This window comes from Neofelis nebulosa, chromosome 13 (assembly GCF_028018385.1).
Source record: "Neofelis nebulosa isolate mNeoNeb1 chromosome 13, mNeoNeb1.pri, whole genome shotgun sequence".
Classification (NCBI taxonomy): domain Eukaryota; kingdom Metazoa; phylum Chordata; class Mammalia; order Carnivora; family Felidae; genus Neofelis; species Neofelis nebulosa.
This window is the reverse complement of record NC_080794.1, coordinates 85,058,604-85,077,321: the sequence shown is the minus strand read 5'-3', so window position 1 is coordinate 85,077,321 and position 18,718 is coordinate 85,058,604. Positions and strand designations below refer to the sequence as shown.

General features: G+C 49.6%; 1 protein-coding gene across 2 annotated transcripts in view; it reads left to right on the top strand.

The window, feature by feature from the left end:
- The window catches only part of EEF1AKMT2 (EEF1A lysine methyltransferase 2), a 71,519-nt gene that overhangs the window by 23,465 nt on the left and 29,336 nt on the right, over positions 1 to 18,718 (top strand). The window contains exon 6 of one of the 2 annotated variants that reach the window (XM_058698054.1): positions 14,506 to 16,115. The exons of the other annotated variant lie outside the window; for it this stretch is intronic. Coding sequence (XP_058554037.1) covers positions 14,506 to 14,585 — 80 coding nt within the window. The 3' untranslated portion in view covers positions 14,586 to 16,115. Of the gene's footprint in view, positions 1 to 14,505; positions 16,116 to 18,718 lie in introns of those variants that run through there. 2 annotated transcript variants of the gene reach the window in all.

Below are 18,718 nucleotides of genomic sequence, written 5' to 3'. Positions count from 1 at the left end.
AATTCTTTTATGTTTTAAAATATGTATTGTTATCACCGCATCAGAAAATAAGTACTTTAGTGAGTCATCTTTTTTGTGTGCATGCTACCCGGAAGCTTTGTAAGGAAAGCAAATGTACCGTATTTGTTTTCCCAAATACCTAAAAATTTACACATGAACCAGCGATGAGCATATCCTGGACACCGTATGAGGAGCCTTGAAAGAAGTGTGAAAATACTCCAGTTGAATAAGGGCACCGTGAACTGTATTTCTCATTCTTCATTAACATACTTACAGACAGGCAGGTTAGCATTCTCTGGGATTCTCCGCCGGGCTGGGCGTAGTGCTCCCCGCAGCGCTCCTGCCGATGCCCTCCCTGCCTCTTGTCAAGGATGGACGCAGTTGTGGGGGGGCGGGGGGAGAAGCTAAATGTAGAAGAGAGTGGGTGCCGCCAGTGCACGTTTTTCTCCTAACCCCTCCTCGTGTATGAAAATGTCAGTCCTTTGTTCCCATCTAATTTTAGTACATCCTGGCTAAAAAAAAAAAAAAAAAAAAAAAAAAAGCCCACGTTAGGATGCTTTCCAACCATGGAACTCTGAGGGTGGGGTGGGCGGGGGGAAGGGTAGAGGAAGGAGCAGTTTACATTCCATGTCCGGCTGCCTTTCTGCTACAGCATCTCGCCCTTACTCTGTTGATTTTGGTAATGAAATAAATTTAGATGCACTGAAGCAGCAATAATTAAGTTTTCCTTCCGTGTCCTCAACAAGAAGCCTAGCTGGAGTCTGAATGGGGCAAATCATAATATGGCATTTAATAAAACATGCTGGGCTGAATTAAAGAGCTGTATGCAAGTTTTGGAAGACAGGCCTGAAGTTGTGAATGAAAAACACTGACCGTTGTCTTATTTATAAAATGTAACCTGTGAGGCCCAGTTGTGACTCAGCGAAAGGGTTTCTATGCTGTTGTTTTGAATGGGAATAATACTTGCTGACTTTTGAGAAGCAATCCTAAACGAGGCGCACGAGTCAGAGCTGTTTATTCCGTGTGGGAGCCCTAACATGTCTAGCAGGAAAGCTCTGATTTTGTGAAGAGGACCAGTTGGGTCAAAAAAAAAAAATTGAGACTATAGTTTGCTCAAGAGAGAGGATTGAATTCCATATGGCCATGTACTTCCAACTAGGGTGGTTATTATTTAATTAAAAAGTAATTAACTGGATTAAACTATGAGGGGGATTCCACATACAGGACCTCACTGTGAAATAAGCCTGTCTCTTGGAGAAGTTTGTTCATTTAGTGCTCTGAGGTTTCCTCCTGGAATCTCTGTATGGTGAAGGTGCTAACGTAACCAGAAGTCAGAGGGATCACCTTATTATTACTAAGTCCATTTGATTAATGATTTAATTTATGACAAATGCGGTGTCAGATTATTTTCTGGCCTTGAAATTTGATTTGTTTTGGTTCCTTTCATTCTGTAGTAACAGAGTGTTTAAAATCTGGTAAGTAGTAGAATAAATATGAAAGAGAAATGTTTATCTTGAAATACTCAATTTGGGAGGAAAAAAATGATTGCAGTATAGGCAGGTTGCTTTCCTTTTCTGGGGTTCAGGTTTCATCTCTGTAAAATGAGGGTGGTCAGCAGGTGATATTTAAAGTTCTCCACCCCGGTGCTGGTCAGCTTGGGCTGCCGTTGGCTGGGTAGTTTCAACAACAGGAATTTACTTTTCACAGTCTGGAGACCGGGAAGTCCAAGATCAAGGTGCCAGCAAGGCAGGCTTCCTTTTGAAGCCTCTGCTCTTGGCATGTAGGCAGCTGCCATCCCCCTGTATGTTCACACGAGCCCCTTGTGCATGCCTACAAGGGAGAGGGAGGGAGCACGAGAGCAGGTTCTCTTGTGTGTCTCCTAAGGGTGCCAGTTCCATCATGAGAGCCCCGCCTGCCTGACTTCACCTAACCCTGATTACCTCCCAGAGGCCCCATTTCCAAATACCATCACGTTGAGGGTTAGGGCTTCAACTTGTGAATTTGGGAGGGGGTTGACACAAACATTCAGTCCATACTACCTGCTGAAGTTGATCTAAGGTTTAGAGATGGGCTTGCAAAATAGGTTTCCACAGTAAATGTTTATTTATTTATTTTGAGAGAGAATCCGAAGCGGCCTCTCCGTGCTGTCGGCACAGAGCCCAGTGAGGGGCTCAGTCTCATGAACCGTGACATCGTGACCTGAGCTGAAGAGTCGGATGCTTAACCAACTGAGCCACCCAGGTGCCCCAGGTTTCTGCTATATATGGGAAGTTTAAACACTCCCATTAGCTAAGAATCAGTCATTGGGTCATTTTACAGTTCTTTTAAACAACGGTATCTACGTATGTGAAAAAATATATGTACATATAATAAAACATTTGGAGCATAAAATCATGTATTTTTCCATCTATAAAACATCTTTGTACATTCATTGGTAAACTTCAGATTTGAGTATTGTTTGTCCCTGGTGATATACTTGATAATTGAGTTTGTAGTCGTTTGACCATAGTATATTTTATCCGAGAAACTTAGAAGTTTACATCTGATTGTTCAGTCTGCTTGGATTGTATGTACAGAAAGGTCGAGATCAAGACTGGGCCTGAGTAGGCACCCAGGAATCACAGTGACAGGTGACCTAATTTAGCACCCTGCAGCCCCAGGGCGCTGAGGCTTCTACCTGGTCATGCTGCACAGAGACCCTCGCTCGGGTGCAGTGTGTGCGTGTGCCCTTCTTAGGCCCTGTACCTCTCTGGGCTACTGCCTTCCCGTCCTGCACCTGCCTCTCCGCTCAGTGACAGCGAAGTATGTTGACGGTGCTGGGAAAGTGCCTAGTGGATAGCCTACACGTACTTAAGCTTGGTTTCCCTTCAGAACATCTCTTGGGAGCAGGTTTGAGTAACGGAGACAGAAACAGTTGTGTAGACTTCACGTAATGGGGGTGTGAACGAGTATTAAGTAAGAAAAATCAATGTGAAGCCACTTAGCATGACTCCTAGCAAACGCCAGTGCCAGGTAAATATTCTCTCCTGCAAGAATCCGTCTTCCCATTGGGGCTGATAGATTGACTTGTTTGAGATTTTAGCCCTCAGTGCCACTGAGTTATGTCTTCAGGTCCACTGTATTCCAAGAGTGTTTCGATGGCGGGGAGAGGCCAAGTGGTGGATAGGTGAGTAAGAGTGAAGATTTGGAACAGGTGGGCCTTCCAGAATTTCTTAAAAAACCGTTCTGTGTAGCTGCTGCTGCTGCTTTAGTCATTTTCAACAAACGATCTTTATGATGTGTTTTAGCAAACTCTAAGGATACTCACATTTAAGGTCGTTATCTGTTTACGTGGTAATTATTTAGTAATAAATGTAGGTATGATGGGGACCATGTTCATTTGGATGCATTTGAATTGAAAAACAAATGGCCAAGGACATGATGCACCTTCCATCATCAGGTCTGCATGCTGAGGTGTTATTTCCAACAAGGGAACTGAGAGCAGGTCCTTCGACTAACCATGCATCAGGTTCAATGAAAGTTGAGTTGGATTTGGGTCTTACCTGGCACTGAGGAAGCAGTGGGGCAGGGTTTTATCATTGATTTCCACCTCGCATCATCTAGATTGAATTTCTTTGATCAGTGAGTTGTGTTTTGTCTCCTCGTTTTATGTTGAGTTAACGGTGCCATTCACAGTGACATTTCAAAGTTTGAGGTTGGTTAACACTTTAAACAGTTTATCTGATTTGACCTCAGTTTATAGTGGAACTGACAGTATAGTATGTTGTGTACATCGAATCAGTTGTTTATCCTACCTAGTCTAGAAAACATTTGGTTTTCAGATTTGTGTACTCAACCTTTTTTATTGGTGGGTAAGTGAATATCCCAGTGCCTGGACCCGGCTTAGTGTGACTAGAGAAATACTGGCCAGAATAGTGTCACTTTCTCTAGTCATCCTCAAAGAGCTGAAGTCTTTGAACTATTTTTTAAAAACTCTATAGAGATGAGATCAGTATGATAAGGAGGTATGTCCCTAGGATGGACATAATGAAAGCTTCCCTGAGTGAGGTAGTTTAGTGCTATGGTGGTTACATAACCTGGATTTGATCACGGCTTTTGTTTTTTGGGGAGGGTTTTTTGGTGAAAGTTAAGAGAAGCTGTAAAGTAGCGGTTAAAAAGCAAGCTAACTTCTCGTATCACTTCTTCTTTGTCTCAGGTCAGGGGCGGGGTATGTGCACAGAAAATAGGCAAGGCCAGTCCCTCTTATAATGGATACAATAAAACAAAACATCTTTGCTTTTGGTTAAAACAGAAGGTTGACAAACTGCTGAGGAGAGTTAAGAAATTCACAGGCTAATATACTATGTGGGGCACATGTTCTTTTCATACTGCTCCCAAGGATGTTCTACCCTTTGGAGCCGGAGACTGATTATTTTCCTTGGTATTTTAAACCCAATTCAGTCTTTAGATTGGGTATTTAAACTCTGTGAAATCACAAACTGTATGTCGTTTCACAGTTTCCTTTCTACATAATGAAAATGAAATTCACTGGGTCTCATTTTTATGGGGATAGGCAGGATAGCAGTGGCTTTGAGCATATCACTAGGGATGAGTTAAAAATAGATTTTCTTGAGGCAGTGACATTATATGGTAGACAGTTGACAGGAGAGAAAAATTAAGGCAAATTTTGGGCTTGTATCATAAATACTAAATCTGAATTCCACTAAAGGCTATATAAGAAAAAAATGGAAAAGATTTTCATTTGAAGATGATAGCAGAAACATTTAGTCTGGCTGTGCTGTTGAAATATTTTCTAGATAAAACTCAGCGTATAACAATATGAAGATACTGCCACTTGTTTTTAGCTGTGTTTTTGGTGGAGGGTCTGAGGCCAAGCTAGGTTATGGGTGAGTAACCATGTTAACAGTGATATCAATTAGAGTCTCCTTCAGCTCAGATCATAAATAGATCAGGGAAAGGTCAGGAATGAATTACGCTTTTCATTGTTACTATTAAAATAGTAACACAGGTTTGATAAGTTTTACATACACCAGTAACTTTGAATGTAAATTGTGAAGAGCCTTCATTGTATTCCTTTTGTTTATTTACCATGCAGAAACTTTTCACTGTCTTCCTTTTTCATGCTGGTGTTTTCTGGTAGCACATAACACCAAGAGCTACTCTTAACTTGCCAAAAAAAAAAAAACCCAAAAACAAACAAAAAAACATTATATCTATCTCTCTCTCTCTCTCTCTCTCTCTCTCTCTCTCTCTCTCTCTCTCTCTCTATATATATATATATATATCTCCAAGTTAAATAAGTTTTAACTGTTGCTCTGTTCTTTTTAGCTTGCATTACCCAGAGCTCTTCATCCAGTGAGTTGCAAGCGTGACATTTGCTGTGTTTTCAGCACCTGCCAACTTGGAAACCAGGGTTTGTGCTCAGGACTTAGGCTTACAACCCACACTTTGTGGTGCACAATGCTGTCCCAGCTGGCATGCTTCGTACCTCAATGGTGCTAGACGTTTGGTTACAAAGCTGTGCAGATTCACATGCGCTGATTTCAATAGGCATTCCGCTTCAAGCTGCTTTCAACTCTCATTTTGTATCAAAGGAGTTAGATTGGTATCATTAAATTCACTGCCATGGTTATTTTTCAATGAAAATACATTTGTTTTATTTAATTCTTGAATCAAAAAGTAACTTTGTCTTCAAGAACCGAAGTGCCTCTTAAAAAAGGTGTGTATAGGGGCGCCTGGGTGGCTCAGTCGGTTAAGCGTCCGACTTCAGCTCAGGTCATGATCTCGCGGTCCGTGAGTTCGAGCCCCGCGTCGGGCTCTGGGCTGATGGCTCAGAGCCTGGAGCCTGCTTCCGATTCTGTGTCTCCCTCTCTCTCTGCCCCTCCCCCGTTCATGCTCTGTCTCTCTCTGTCTCAAAAATAAATAAACGTTAAAAAAAAAAAAAAAAAAAAAAAAAAAAAAAAGGTGTGTATATAGATAGGGGAGATACCTCTCTATGTGTAGATATTTCTACTTACCTACCTACCTACCTGTCTGTCTGTCTGTCTATCGATATGAGAGAGATTCCAGCCAGAGCTATAATTCCTTGTCATCAGTGGAGAAGTTTCAGAACACAATATAAAAGATCAGAAAGGAAAGAATGGAAGGATTAGTGTGTCCTAACATGCATGTGTAGGTAGGGCTGTTAGTTGTAGCTGGCTCATAGATGAATAAAATCTACATTAGAAAATTGTCCCCGTAGTAGATTCAGAGTTTTGGCTTTTATCTGTAACCAAAAACTTTCCATATCTTCCAAAGAAATGTATTTTGCTAACTTGTTTTCCATAGCCGGTCTTTTTGAAAATGCTTCAAGTGGACTTGGTGGTGTTTGTCTTCCCATCATCTATTATAAGCAACTTTAAAAGGTCCTGCTTTATAAAAGATCTTTTCAGATTTAGAAAGGACAGTGTGAAATGTGAATGACTGGCTTTTAATACAGCAGTTGTGACAAAGAGGCAGTGGCTTTTGGAAGCCGAATAAAGGGGTTAATACACATCTGCGTACTGTGCTGTTGGGTCCAATGTATAACAAGTTTGATGTCTGTTTCATTCACTTTATTCTAAAAAAGAATATACTGTGTTATTCTCAGAGACAAACTAGTTTATGACTTTTTAGTGGTGAGCTCTTTTTACAGCTATAGGCACACACAGATTTGATGGGTTAAACTGAACACCATTGACTGGTACTTGATCAGACTTCAAAGCTTAGCTCCTTGTTGCTTGAATATCACATTCGTCTGCTTCTAAAGGCACAAAAATAAAACACCCACTAACTACCTAGGACACTCCTTAGTGCATATCAGAATCCAACCTTTACCCTCCTCTGCACAAATGTGCTTAGGTGAATACTTTATTAGCTTGTTGATACAAGTTATAGTTGGTTACACCCTTTCTTAATAAAATACACCCTTACCGTCTCCTCTTGCTTAAGAGCTTTACACTTGGAATAGGGCAACTCTGTAGTATAGAATGTAATTCAGTTTAAATTCTCCCAGACAGTTTTGAGGAGACATGATGGATGCGTGCTGTACGCACAGGTGTTCCTCCCTTTGGTGGTTCTGCTTTGAGAGGGGCCAGGAGAGGCAGTATTGCTGTGCTTTATCCCTGTTTCATTTACCGGTCTTGGAGGGAGACCGTATGGGATCCCTGCATTTTATAGTTCCCAGGTGTTCGTGGCTTACCCCAGTTAGTGTTGGTCAATGATAATGGAAAAGGTACAAGTGATCATTTCAGATTATTTATGGATTTATTCCTAAATTGACTTATGAATTTGTGTTTAGTTGCCTGGTAGTGCTCTAAATCTGGTTTTGCTTTGGTTTTGACCTTTAAGGATTGAACAAAGGTAGACACCCCCCCCCCCCCAATACAGCTTACATTGTCTTACAGCCAGAGTTCAACTGCATTTATTTTTGCGCTTCTGAATTGAGCAAAACTCTAATATAAAACCTTTGGGTAGGACTTTTTAAATAATAAACAACTATGTAGTATACAGCCTTAAAGAGTGGGGGTGTTTTAGATGTATAGGACTTAACTGCATAATGTGGAAAGAGCCACATAGTATCTGGAAGGTAAAGTGATCCAGGCCTTAATGTATATACCGGTTAGCTTTTGGAGATTCAAATTAAGTACATGAGAAATAGCCATTCATTGGTTAGTAGCACAACTCCTTGAGCAGGTATTTTAGTTTGTGCATTTGCAAGAAAGCCTCAGAACCAGAAAAACAGGCTGCTTTAGGTTGGAAAGGAGGCGTTGCAGTAAACGGGCTTGCCATAACCACAATCCTTGGAATTTTCTGAGACTAAAATCATCCCGAAAGAAACAAGAATCATGGTTGCAATAATTGTCTCCGGGCTCTGGACCCCTGCATTTTATTTTCTATGTTGACCTGATGAACTAGTAATTGTAGGAATAAGCTGAATGTTTGCCAGCAGGAGTCACTCTAGGCTTCCTAATAAAAAGTAAATTAAACTATATTCTTAAAGCTCTCAAAGGCCGAGGTGACACTGTGATAAAATGGCATTAGGGAAGTGTAGCAGTATTCTCAAATTATCCCTTGTACCTTTCTTTGTTTAACTTAGGAAGACTTAGTTCTTGCTCCTTTCAAAATTGGCCCTTGATAAATTCTTTTAAAGCAGTGTTTATGGATAAGGATATCAGAATCTTAGCATTCTCCCTGTTAGCTCATTTTGGCTTTTGTGGGATGAATGGGTTATATCCCACATCATCTACTTGAATGAGTAGACTCACATCCTTCTGACTGTAGGCCATCCTAATCTTGCAGAAGAAACCACTGGAGTGAGCTGTAGCTCTTGTGAAAGATGTTAGCTCATGATTTTCTGAAAAAGAATGGGTCCAGTGTGAGAGAAACTGAAATATTTCAGCAATAGCCATGAAATATAAGAGTTTCCCAAGTGCTCAAGAAGTTAATTGTTCATTTATGTTTGATACTGGGATTGAAACATTGGATTAAAACCAATTAAATGTTCCTAGAAGCAACAGAAAAAGTTTCCTGATTTATGAATAGAACCATTCAAATGGCGCAGACACAATCCATGTAAAGTAATGAGGTGTTTTGTTTTTTTGGCAAAGGAGAACACAAAACAGGCATAGGGGAGTTCTTTAAAAAAAAAAAAAACCTCCTCTCTAAAAATCTCTTTGGATACAAGGTCAATAAAATAACATACACTAGTAGGACGGAGTAATGGGAAATCTAGGGGTTCACTTCACAAGGAAAACAATCCCCCTCCCCCAGGTGAGCAGTACAATGAAAATGCTCTGCTTATTCTATCAGGGTTACATTCCTGAACTTAAGTCAACATCCTAAGTTACAGAACGAAACATGCTCTGCCTCTGCTTAGCAACCACAAATCCTTCCTTCACCAGTTGCATATATTTTGCATGTGGCTTCTGAAGTACACATTCCTTTATTTCGATCAGCGCCCCGAGTTAGGAAAGTAGCGCTTTATTTTCCCAAAGTGTAACAACACTAACACGCCCCCCCCCCCCCCCCCCCCAGCACGCCACCGTAATGATCGTTTCTTTGAAACCTCAAAACCCAACAACCCGGAAGCTGGACGTCTGAAGTCCACGCGGCCCAGGATTTTTTTGCCCCGGTTCGGCCTGGGGCGGGGGGGGTGGTGGTGGCGGGAGGGACGCCCGCGGGACCCCCGGCCCCGGGCAGCCGCGGAGGAGGGGGGGTGGTGGTGGCGGCGCGGCCCGGGCCCGGGGCCACTTCCCGCGTCCCGGGGCCTCGCAAGCGCGAGCTCGGCGCGCGGCTCAGCTCGCAGGACGCCCTCTAGCCCCGCCGGCGGCGCGCCGCGACCCCCCCACTCCCCGCCCACCGGCGGCTGCGCGCACTGCACACTCGCCCGCCGCCGCCGCCGCCGCCGCCGCCGCCGCCGCCGCACGCCGCCGCCGCCGCCGCGCCGAGCGCCCGGGCCCGCGACGCCGCCGCCAGAGCGCCCGACCCAGCGACACGCAGCCGAGGTCGGGCGGCCCCTCGGCGGCGGCGGGCGCGGCGGGCGCGGGCGGCCTGGCCGGGGCCGGTTAAAGGGACGAGTTGCAAACAGTTCAGGAAGTGACAAGTCGATTTCCTCCTCCCTGGGAGCCGCTCGGTACAAAGCGCTCGGCGCCGGCAGGAGAGCGTGCGCGCGGCGGACGCGCGGCGGGCAGCCGGGACGACTTGGCGAGCGCCGGCGGCGACGGCGCGGGGCCCGCGCTCGGAGCGCCCCGCCGCGCACAGTAAGCGACCCCGGGCCGCGCGGCGGCGGTGGCGGCCGAGGGGCCGGTCCCGAGCGGAGGTCCCTGCCGTGTGCGCCGCAGCCGGCGGCTGGAGGGACCCTGCTCTCGCGTGTGCTGGGCTTGCCCTTTTAAGATTTTTAAATGGTTATTCTTTTTTTTTTTTTTTTTTTTTATGTTGCTGGTTTCCTTTTTTCCGCCTTGTCTTCGGGTTGGTTCGGGCGGTTTCTCGGGGTGCTGAGTGTCGTCTCTGGTGCAGGCGTGAGACTTGTCAGAGCGCCGCCGGGGGAACGAGCCAGCCCGGCCCCTGCGGAAAAGTCTGCGCTTCCCCGGGGCGGGTGCGGGGCCGGCTGCGCCCGGGGGTGTGCTCCTCTCCGCGTCTCAAGTGGAGCCCTGGCTGGCGCCAGCGGCGAAGGCGCCGGGACCCGGGACCCGAGCGCCCCTGCTAACCCCGAAGTTCCCGCACCGTTTGCAGACAACTCTTTTGTTCGCGGAAGTTTGGGTCCGCCACCCCCGGGATGCGGACGCCCCGCGGCGGGCTCCGTGGCTGCTGGACCGGCCGGGGCGGTCGCAGTGGGGGGTGAGGGGGCAAGTTCTGCTCCCGGCTGGGGAAGCCCGCGGGGTGGCCGCGGCGGGGGTTTGCGGGGGGGGGGGGGGGCGCCGGCGTGGCTTTGCACATGGCGAGAAGGGCCGTCCGGCACGGGCACACTGGTCGAGTCACATTTTTGCCAGTCCTTGATATGCAAGCCTGTGGGAGTCAGCTTTCCCGCTGAGAGTTTCTCTTGGTGGGGCAGGGACGAAGGAGGCGAGGACACCTAGAATCCGGGGAGGGCCCTCGGTGTGCATTGCCCCAAGGGGCTTCTCGGGCACCCCCAGCTCCCCACCCCCGCCTGCAGACTTGGGGAACAATGCTCGAGGCGCGGGACAGAGCGGCGGAGCACGGGCGAGTCGTGCGAGCTAGCTTGCACGGGTCCTTCGCCCCCGGAAGCCCCCCGAAGCCGGGCTCCCTCCATCTGACCGCCCGGGTTCATTAACACGTACTGTACTTCGTACGATGGTGAACAAAGAACGGCTCTTTGCAGCATTTGATGAATGAGATTCTGCCTCCTATAGGCCACACTCCGAGTCTTCCATACGTTACCGTCTCCGGACTCGGTGGTGTTGGGTGAGTGGCCCCTGCGGAGGGCTGCTTCACGGGCCGGGACCCTGGGGCAGGGCATTGGTGCCGCCGCCGCCTCCGCCGCCGCGCTTGCCTTGCCGGAGCCGGTGCAGATGGAGCCAGGCTGACGGTTGTTCCACAGGAACAAATGTTTGTTGAATTGTTGGATGGCGGAGACAAGGGAGTGTTTTCTATTGACTGCTGCAGGAGTTGGAATGGCATTGTTTATTGGCCTGGGAAGCCAGGCAAGCGTCTTGTGCTGCCTACAACGCATTAGCAGACTTCCAAATGACATACTAGCATATGTGTTCCCAGCACTTCCCACAGGCTGGAAGGGGATCCCTCCTTGCTCCAGATCCTAGACTCCGTTGAAAGATGTCACCTGGTCTGAGGACTTGGGAGGGAATGGAGTTAGTAGACCTGGTGAAACTCACTGTTCGGGACTTGGCCAGGTTTTGGTTTCATTTTAATTTATCCACTTAGCGGTGACTTGTCTCAGTTACAGTTTTGATACTGAATTGCAGATCTGCGGGGTTTTGTTTCCCCGCCCCCAACCCCATCCCTCAACTGGCGACAGCCAGATAAAAAACCAGAAACAGCTACCTCCCGTTGACAGGCCCTTGTTAGTGGGAGAAGGTTTGTGTTCTAAGTGCAGGACTTGTGGCCCTCGACCCAGGGTCTGCACTTGGCTAGGGTCTGCATGCTGCCAGCGGTCCTGCAGACCCAGGAGCATGCGGCAATCCAGCTCCCAGGGCGCTGTTCCAGTCTAGGAAACTAAGGAGAGGCTTGGGGCAGGTGTGTTTTTTCCCCAAATGCCCCTCTAGAGAAGAAGGTGGTTTTAAGACCGGTTCAGATCATTTTGCCCAAGGACTTCTTATTTTCCCCTGAGAATGTGATGTTGATAACGTGACCCTTTTAACGTTGAAGACCAGTTTTAAATAAAAGTTAGTATTGTCTGCTGCAGAAGTGGACTTGAATTCCTAAGGCTGGCAGCACGAGTGCTCCACGATTGTGATTGATAGTGTTTTCAGTCAGTTTCTCCCTTCTGTTTTCAATTTAGGATGTGTCGCACACGTAGTAGTGTTTTGGAAGTTCTTAAAGTTCTTTTAGGAAGACCTTTATGTTAAGATACCTTAGAGGGGTCGTGGTGGCTCTCCTTCGTTGACATCCTACGGGAAGCCCCGTTGTTATTTCTTGGGCTCTTTCTCTCCACACCTGTCACCTCTCTCTGTCCCCCTGTTGATGACTTCACTGTCACCTGGCCTCCATTCCTCCCCCCCCCAGTTCTGTGGAAGCCTGATGGGCTGCGTGTCCTTTAAGCGGGTTCAGCGGGCAGGCGCCTGACCAATGGTGGAAGGGTTGGGAAGGGCTAGCCAGCTCTCTTCCCCTGCTGGAGACTGGAGACCAGGCACCCCGGTACACTCTGGGAGCTGGCAGCAGGGGACGCCTCGGAGCAGACTGGTATGTCTTTGCCGTGCTCTTTAAACAGTACGTCCTTCTCACCCACTGCTTGGTGCGGTGGTGGGTCCCGGAGACCGAGAGCCGGACCCACTGGCGGACTGTTCAGCCGATGTTGTGTCCCGGCCGTGCGACTTTTTTTGAATTGCATACTGCACGGAAACTTTTCGTTCTTGCCCTTAAAAAAAAAAAAAAAAAGACAAAAACCAAACCAAACCTGATATAAGCAAACAGGCAGGTCAGCACCACTGCCGTCATGAGCCCTACCACACACGCCTCTCTGATGTGTAATAAAAGAAACCTGCAGGCATAATTTGTTATGTAATATGCTGATAATACAAGTTTCGGTTTTAGATGGAAACCAGATGTGGAGGGGCTCTCTTTAATTGATCCAGCAAGGGGGACACGTTACTAGATTAACTAGCCCTTGCAAAACCCCAAAGATGATTTTTTGTTTGTTTGTTTGTTTTTTGTCTTGAGGGGAGACTCCTAAACCTGGGGCTTTTTTCGAGGCTTTTGCCTCTGAGCTGCTTGCTTCGCTGCAGCTGTCGTTTTTGTCAGACCCTTCCTCTCTTGAAAGAACCAGTTTGTTGCCAACACGAAGCACATGGCCCGTTCTGGCTGGGCTCCGCCAGCTTAACTCTGCTGGGCTCCACACTCCTCCTTGTCTTGTCCAGCTGCTGCCCTGCCCTGCACCCTACGAAACAGGGCCTGGCCTGGCCGGGGGACTTGAGCGCTGCAAGGAATGTTGACTGGCCTCCCTCAACTGCTCTCTGAAATGTCTGATCATCCAGGGAGAGTCGCTGTTTAAACTTGCCCCGTGAATACACTTTCCAAAATCATTGCCTCTCCTCCTCTGATTAATTTCTGTGTTTGTTTCCTGCCTAACTTTATGAGGGTTCTTTCTACATGGCTGAGTCACCTTTATTATGGCCCAGGGTCGGGGACTGCACTGTAATAGCTGACCCCATTAACAGCAGTTTCATTGCGTGCTGGGATGTGAGCTTTGGAAACAAACCCCCGAGGCTTAGATACACTGATGTGCCCGGAGACTTGCTTAGAAGATTTTTGTTTTAGCGCAGTTTACATTAACATGATTAATGACCGCGCCACTGAAAAGTCTATATTCAAAAGCAATTTACCATTCCCTAGGGTTCTTCTTATGGCGAAGCAATTTTCTTTGCCAAACAACTTTGTTTTAAGGTAATTTCTTCTTTGATGTTTAATCCAAACCTCCTGTGCACACGGTTTTGGATCAAGGCTAGGGCTCCAAAAATTGTGGGTTGTGGTCTGGTGGTGCCTGCCTTAACCTTCCCGAACTCGGGTCGGAGGGCACCGGGATTCTTGATCTAAGAAAGCTCTCTGGGATCCGAAGCAGCAGCAGAGTTCGTGCGGAGCTGGTTCGGACGGACGGGAGGAAATCTTCCAGGGAGAAACTTGGCTTCAGGGTGTCTTGGAGAAGGGAAGTGAGGAGGCTGGAGCTGAGGACAAGATTTCTTTTTTTTTTTTTTTTTTTTTCTTCCTTGCATCGACTGGAGATACTTGAGCTTTTAAAAAAAAAAACAACAACAAAACAGAGACGTCTTTGCCGCAGCCACCACCACCTTCTCCTTTTCTTCTTCTTCTTCTTTTTTTGTTAAATGTGGGTGATGGAGGGGAGGGGGGAATACTGATGGGTGGGTCTGAAAGCAGCCTTAGGAACCCGAGAAAATAAAAACACATTTGAAGGACTCTGGAAGATTTTGCATTTCAAAGGGTCCACCTTGTAGAATTTCACATCACGTCAGGGGTTATGGAGAAGTGTGACAGGCACCCCCAGCTTCTTTAACGGTTCTCCTCCTCTCCTGCTGCGGGGGGCTGCACGGGAAGCTGTCTTTTGCAGGGGGTGGGGGTGCGGCGGGGGCAGTTTGGCCAGACCGTGCCGGGGATATCTCGGAAAGAAACAACGGTTCTTTGCCCCTTAGGCATCTGTAGTTCCTGGGGGCACTTTTTCCACGGGGGCCACTCTCAGGAGGTGAAAGCAAATTCTGTCGCTAAAGAGCCCATTTGACCCCAGAATGGGGGCGGGAGGGGGGCAGGCCAACTCCTGACTGCTCTCGCTCTTTTCCTTAGGCTCGTGGAACAAAGAAACAGATTCTCCTCCTGCACCTCGTGTAGTATGGTTCCCTAGTTCCCAGGATTCCGGACCATGAAAAGTTGGGCGCAGCAGGTTTCAGCCGAAATGGGTGTGGATTGTTCCGAGAATAATAGCGGTGCCCACTGGGTATTGAAGGCCTACCCTGGGCCAGAGGCGTTGCATACGCTCTCCAGTTTTCAAAGCATTCCTGCAGTCACAGCTGAAGGAATTGAGGCTCAGAGAGGCCAAGTAACTGGCCGAAGGCCGCACAGCTTCTAGGCCGGAGAGGGTCGTAGTTCTGTCGGGGTCTGTGTCTCTTCAGAGCCTGGTTGTTTTCCACACGCGTGCTGTTGGTTGGTGCCTTCGTAAGATAGAGGCATCAGTTCTGTTTTATCTCAAAGCATAAATTTTGCTTAGTCTTGTTAACACCACAGGGAAACTCAGCAATTCTGACCCCCTCTTTGCCGTGCCCCTCCTTTTCCTACAGCTTTTAAAAAAATTTTAAAGGGGCGGGGGGGCTTGGATTCTAGTCCTACCACAGGACCAATGGCAGGGCCTCAGTTGGGAAGATTGCAATATTTTGCTTCATCCTTACAAAAGACAGATTCACAAGAAAATGTAATTATTCCCAGTGACCTTCTAGGGGAAATGGGAAATAAATCTGTCAGCCCAGAAGAGGTATCACCATCTATTCGGATTCTGTTTCCTATTCAAAGAGATTGTTGAAAAGGGATTTCGGCATTTTTTTTTTTTCTCTGCGTTTGTAATTCAGCTCTCTCAAAGTAAACCATTTTGTGGTGCTTGCCACCCCAGATTTGTATAATATCACGTTTTGTTTACATGCCTAAAGTAAGCAAATAACTGAACCCAATTGTGCGGCCTTCAGTGTGTGGGAACTTGGTACATCCCAGCCGGGGCTGGGCAGAGGCCCTGTGTTCTGTCTCAGACACATGGCTCGTCACAGGTTGATCCTGGGTTGGGGGCCGGGGGATGGTGTGAGCATCCTGTCTCCAGCAAGACCTGCCTGGCTGGATCTCCTGCCCTAAAAAGTTTGTGGGAAATGGCTGGGGCCTCTGTGCAGAGTTTCTAGACTCTAGAGCCGTCAATCTCCACCTTAGCTGCACATTAGAATCACCTGGAGAGCGATTTACGAAAGAAAAAAAAATCCCAGTGCCCACGCTGTATCCAGGACCAGTCACATCAGAATCTTGGAGAGAAGGCTCAACCTTGGTGTTAAAAAAAATTTTGTTTTAGTGTTTATTTTTGAGAGAGAGAGAGTGGGAGACAGAGCACGAGCAGGGGAGGAGCAGAGAGACAGGGAGGGAGACACAGAATCCGAAGCAGGCTCCAGGCTCTGAGCCCTCAGCACAGAGCCCGATGCGGGGCTCGAACCCACAGACTGTGCGATCGTGACCTGCGCCGACGTTGGACGCTTAACCAACTGAGCCACCCAGGTGCCCTCCACGTTGGTGTTTTTGAAACTTGTGAGTTGATCCTGTTGTGCAACCCGAAGGAGGGATGTGGGCTGGGATAGACCCCACGCTTCCCTCAGGGACCTTCCTCTTCGGGAGTGGAATAAACCTACTGGAATTTTCTGTTGCTGCCATATCTCAGTGAAGGAGGATCTGAAAGGTACCCATGTCTGGGCGAAGCGCCTGCTGTAGACATCATCGGGTTAGTTCCCATTTCTGTTGGGCCAAGTCTTGGGCACGCCTCCCCGCGAGCGGGATTCAGCCACAACCCCTCTGAGCTGCCTTCTTTGTGGAAGGAAGAGGGCAGGTTGTGTTCAGCTGGCTGCCTCGGACCAGTTCTCAGGTGGGCCCTGCCTCCCCGCCATCTTTGCTGGTCTTTTCAGCTTCTTGTCCCTTCTGCAGGTTTGACACATGGTGTCCCGCCGGGGTACAGGGGAGGGAAGGCGCAGTTTGGGTCCCGTGTGCCTTGTGGTTGATTCTCGATGAGGAGCTGGTCCTTTCCACCTGCGTTGGCCGCGACTGTCACGCTCTCCGGCCGCCTGGTCGCACCTGACTGCTCAGAACCTGTCCTCTTGCAGGCATACTTGGAATTAGGTGTCGTAGAATTACGTGTAGAGTGACCAGGGGCTGAAGAGAGCACGGACTTCTCTCACCTGCTTGTTACCTTACGGAGGAGAAATCCAGCCTCCCCCCCCCCCCCCCCCCGTCCCCCAACAGGTGCGGTGACTTTCCCCAGGTCACGCGGCTGGCGCACAGAGGAACGGGAACCTTTGGCTTCTGGGTCCCCTGCTCCAGGGCTGTGTTCTCTGCTGAGAGACTCTGAAGCACAGCCTTGCTTGCGGGATGGCGTGCTGTATGTAGCACAGACCGGCAGACAGAGGAGTCCTGGTTCAGAGTTCAGGCCAGTGAAACAGGCCATCCGTGGCCCGTGGCCCACTTCAACAGTCCGTCCCATTTGTAATTTCCTTCCCTGGTGCCTACTCAGCAGGGATCCCTTAGGTTGCTCAAAGGGTAGGCTCGGTATATAAACCCCTAGCGGGGGAAACTGACTCCCGACGGAAAAGTCCTAAAACCTTGAACCTGATGAAAAGGGTTTTGGTTGCTTTGGCCAAGGTTTGTCCACCTTCTCTTCTGGGCCCTGGTAATGGTGGTAAATAAGGGCCCTTTCTCCCGTGCTAGGAGCTGGGTTTGGGCCTAATGAGGTGGGAAGAGGGAGCCCGTGACGCTTGCGTTCACGTAGTCGGCGCTGACCGGGCACGTGCTGAGCGTCCCGAGGGGGCGCTGGGCACTCCACTTCACGAGTTTATTTGATCCCCCGGGCAGCCTGCGGCCGAGGGGCTTGCTCTGTCCCTTGCTGGAGACACTATCCCCCCCAGACCCAGAGGGGCAGTGGGATCTCAGCTCATCCTGGCTGGCTCCAGTCCTGCATTCTCGCCACCATGCCGCGTTCGCTCTTCGTCCAGCGCCTGCCTCGGTGGAAAGGCGGTGCGGTCCCTGCCGTAAGCCGGGCGCGTCGTCCTGGGGGCTGTTCCCCGGCTGTTACCGCCTGGGTGCTGTGCTGCTACTTTCAGGAGGGGCTCGGGTGGCCCAGGGGCTCCTTTCTGGACAGCAGGGCCCGGCCGGGGCCTCTCTGCGTCCCGGTGGTTCCGGCAGTGCCCTGGATAGAGGAGGTGGCTTCGTGTGGGTCCAGTGCTCCTGCTTGGGGAGGCCACCCTCCTCCCAGCGGCCCTCTGGCTGAAGTGCCCTGACGGACAAGGCCCAGCTGGGAGAGGCCTCGGCCGCGCCTGGAATTCCCCTCGCTCTGGCATTCACGTTGGCCGGGGGCCTGGGAGCGGAGGGAGGTGCCATCTGCCGGCCGGGAGCAGCCTGTCTGCGTGCTTGGAGGTGGAAGGACCGAGTCCTCCATAGCCGGCCACCTCCACGCTCTGGGTGAGGAGAAGGGGTCGTGTCCGGGGGTGGGGGGCGGGGGGGGCGTGTCTTTGGTTCTGAGGCTCCAGAGAGGGTGTGGGATGTGGGGGCCCCCGTGGTATAGTCCGGGGGGGGGGGGGGGCCACCCTCCTGCGAAGGCTCCTTGCTCGCTGGACTGGTTTGCGATGTGACCCTCTGGGCCCGGATTTCTCATCTTGCTGGCCCTGCCTCCCAGCCTTTTAAGGAGCCGTTAAGAGCCTGTCTGAGAAGCCCCCTCGAAGGGCGTGGTGCCGCGTGGAGGGACACAAGGTAGCAGATGCACATCGGCCGACAGGGCACAAGTTCTTCCAGGCAGAGTCCGGGGCAGGCCGCCTTGCAGCCGGGGACGAACCGCAGAGGAGCTTCGGGCAGAGCGAGGGTGGCACCCAGGTCTGTGTCACTTGGGGCGAGGGCAGCGCTGCGCTCTGGAATCGGTGCCGGGGTTCAGATCCCACGTCTGCCCTTTGTTGACCATCTGCCCTTGGGCCCGTGACTGTGTCTCCCAGCCTGGGTTCCCTCATCTGGACGATGGCCATGCCGACAGCACCCGACCTGCGGGTGGGGGACGCTGAGTGAGACCATGGGTGGAGACCCGTAGAGCCCAGCACGTGTTAGTGAGCGTCCTGTGCGGCCTGTGGCAGGCGCGTGCTGTTGGGAGGACAGGTGGAGGGCTGGGAGGGCAAGGGGAAGACAAGGACAGTTGTCCTCATGGTCTCAGTGGGTGACAGGACGAAGCACAGAGCTGAGCTCGGCTGGAGGGCCCAGATGGGGGTGGGTAGAGGCTTTCATC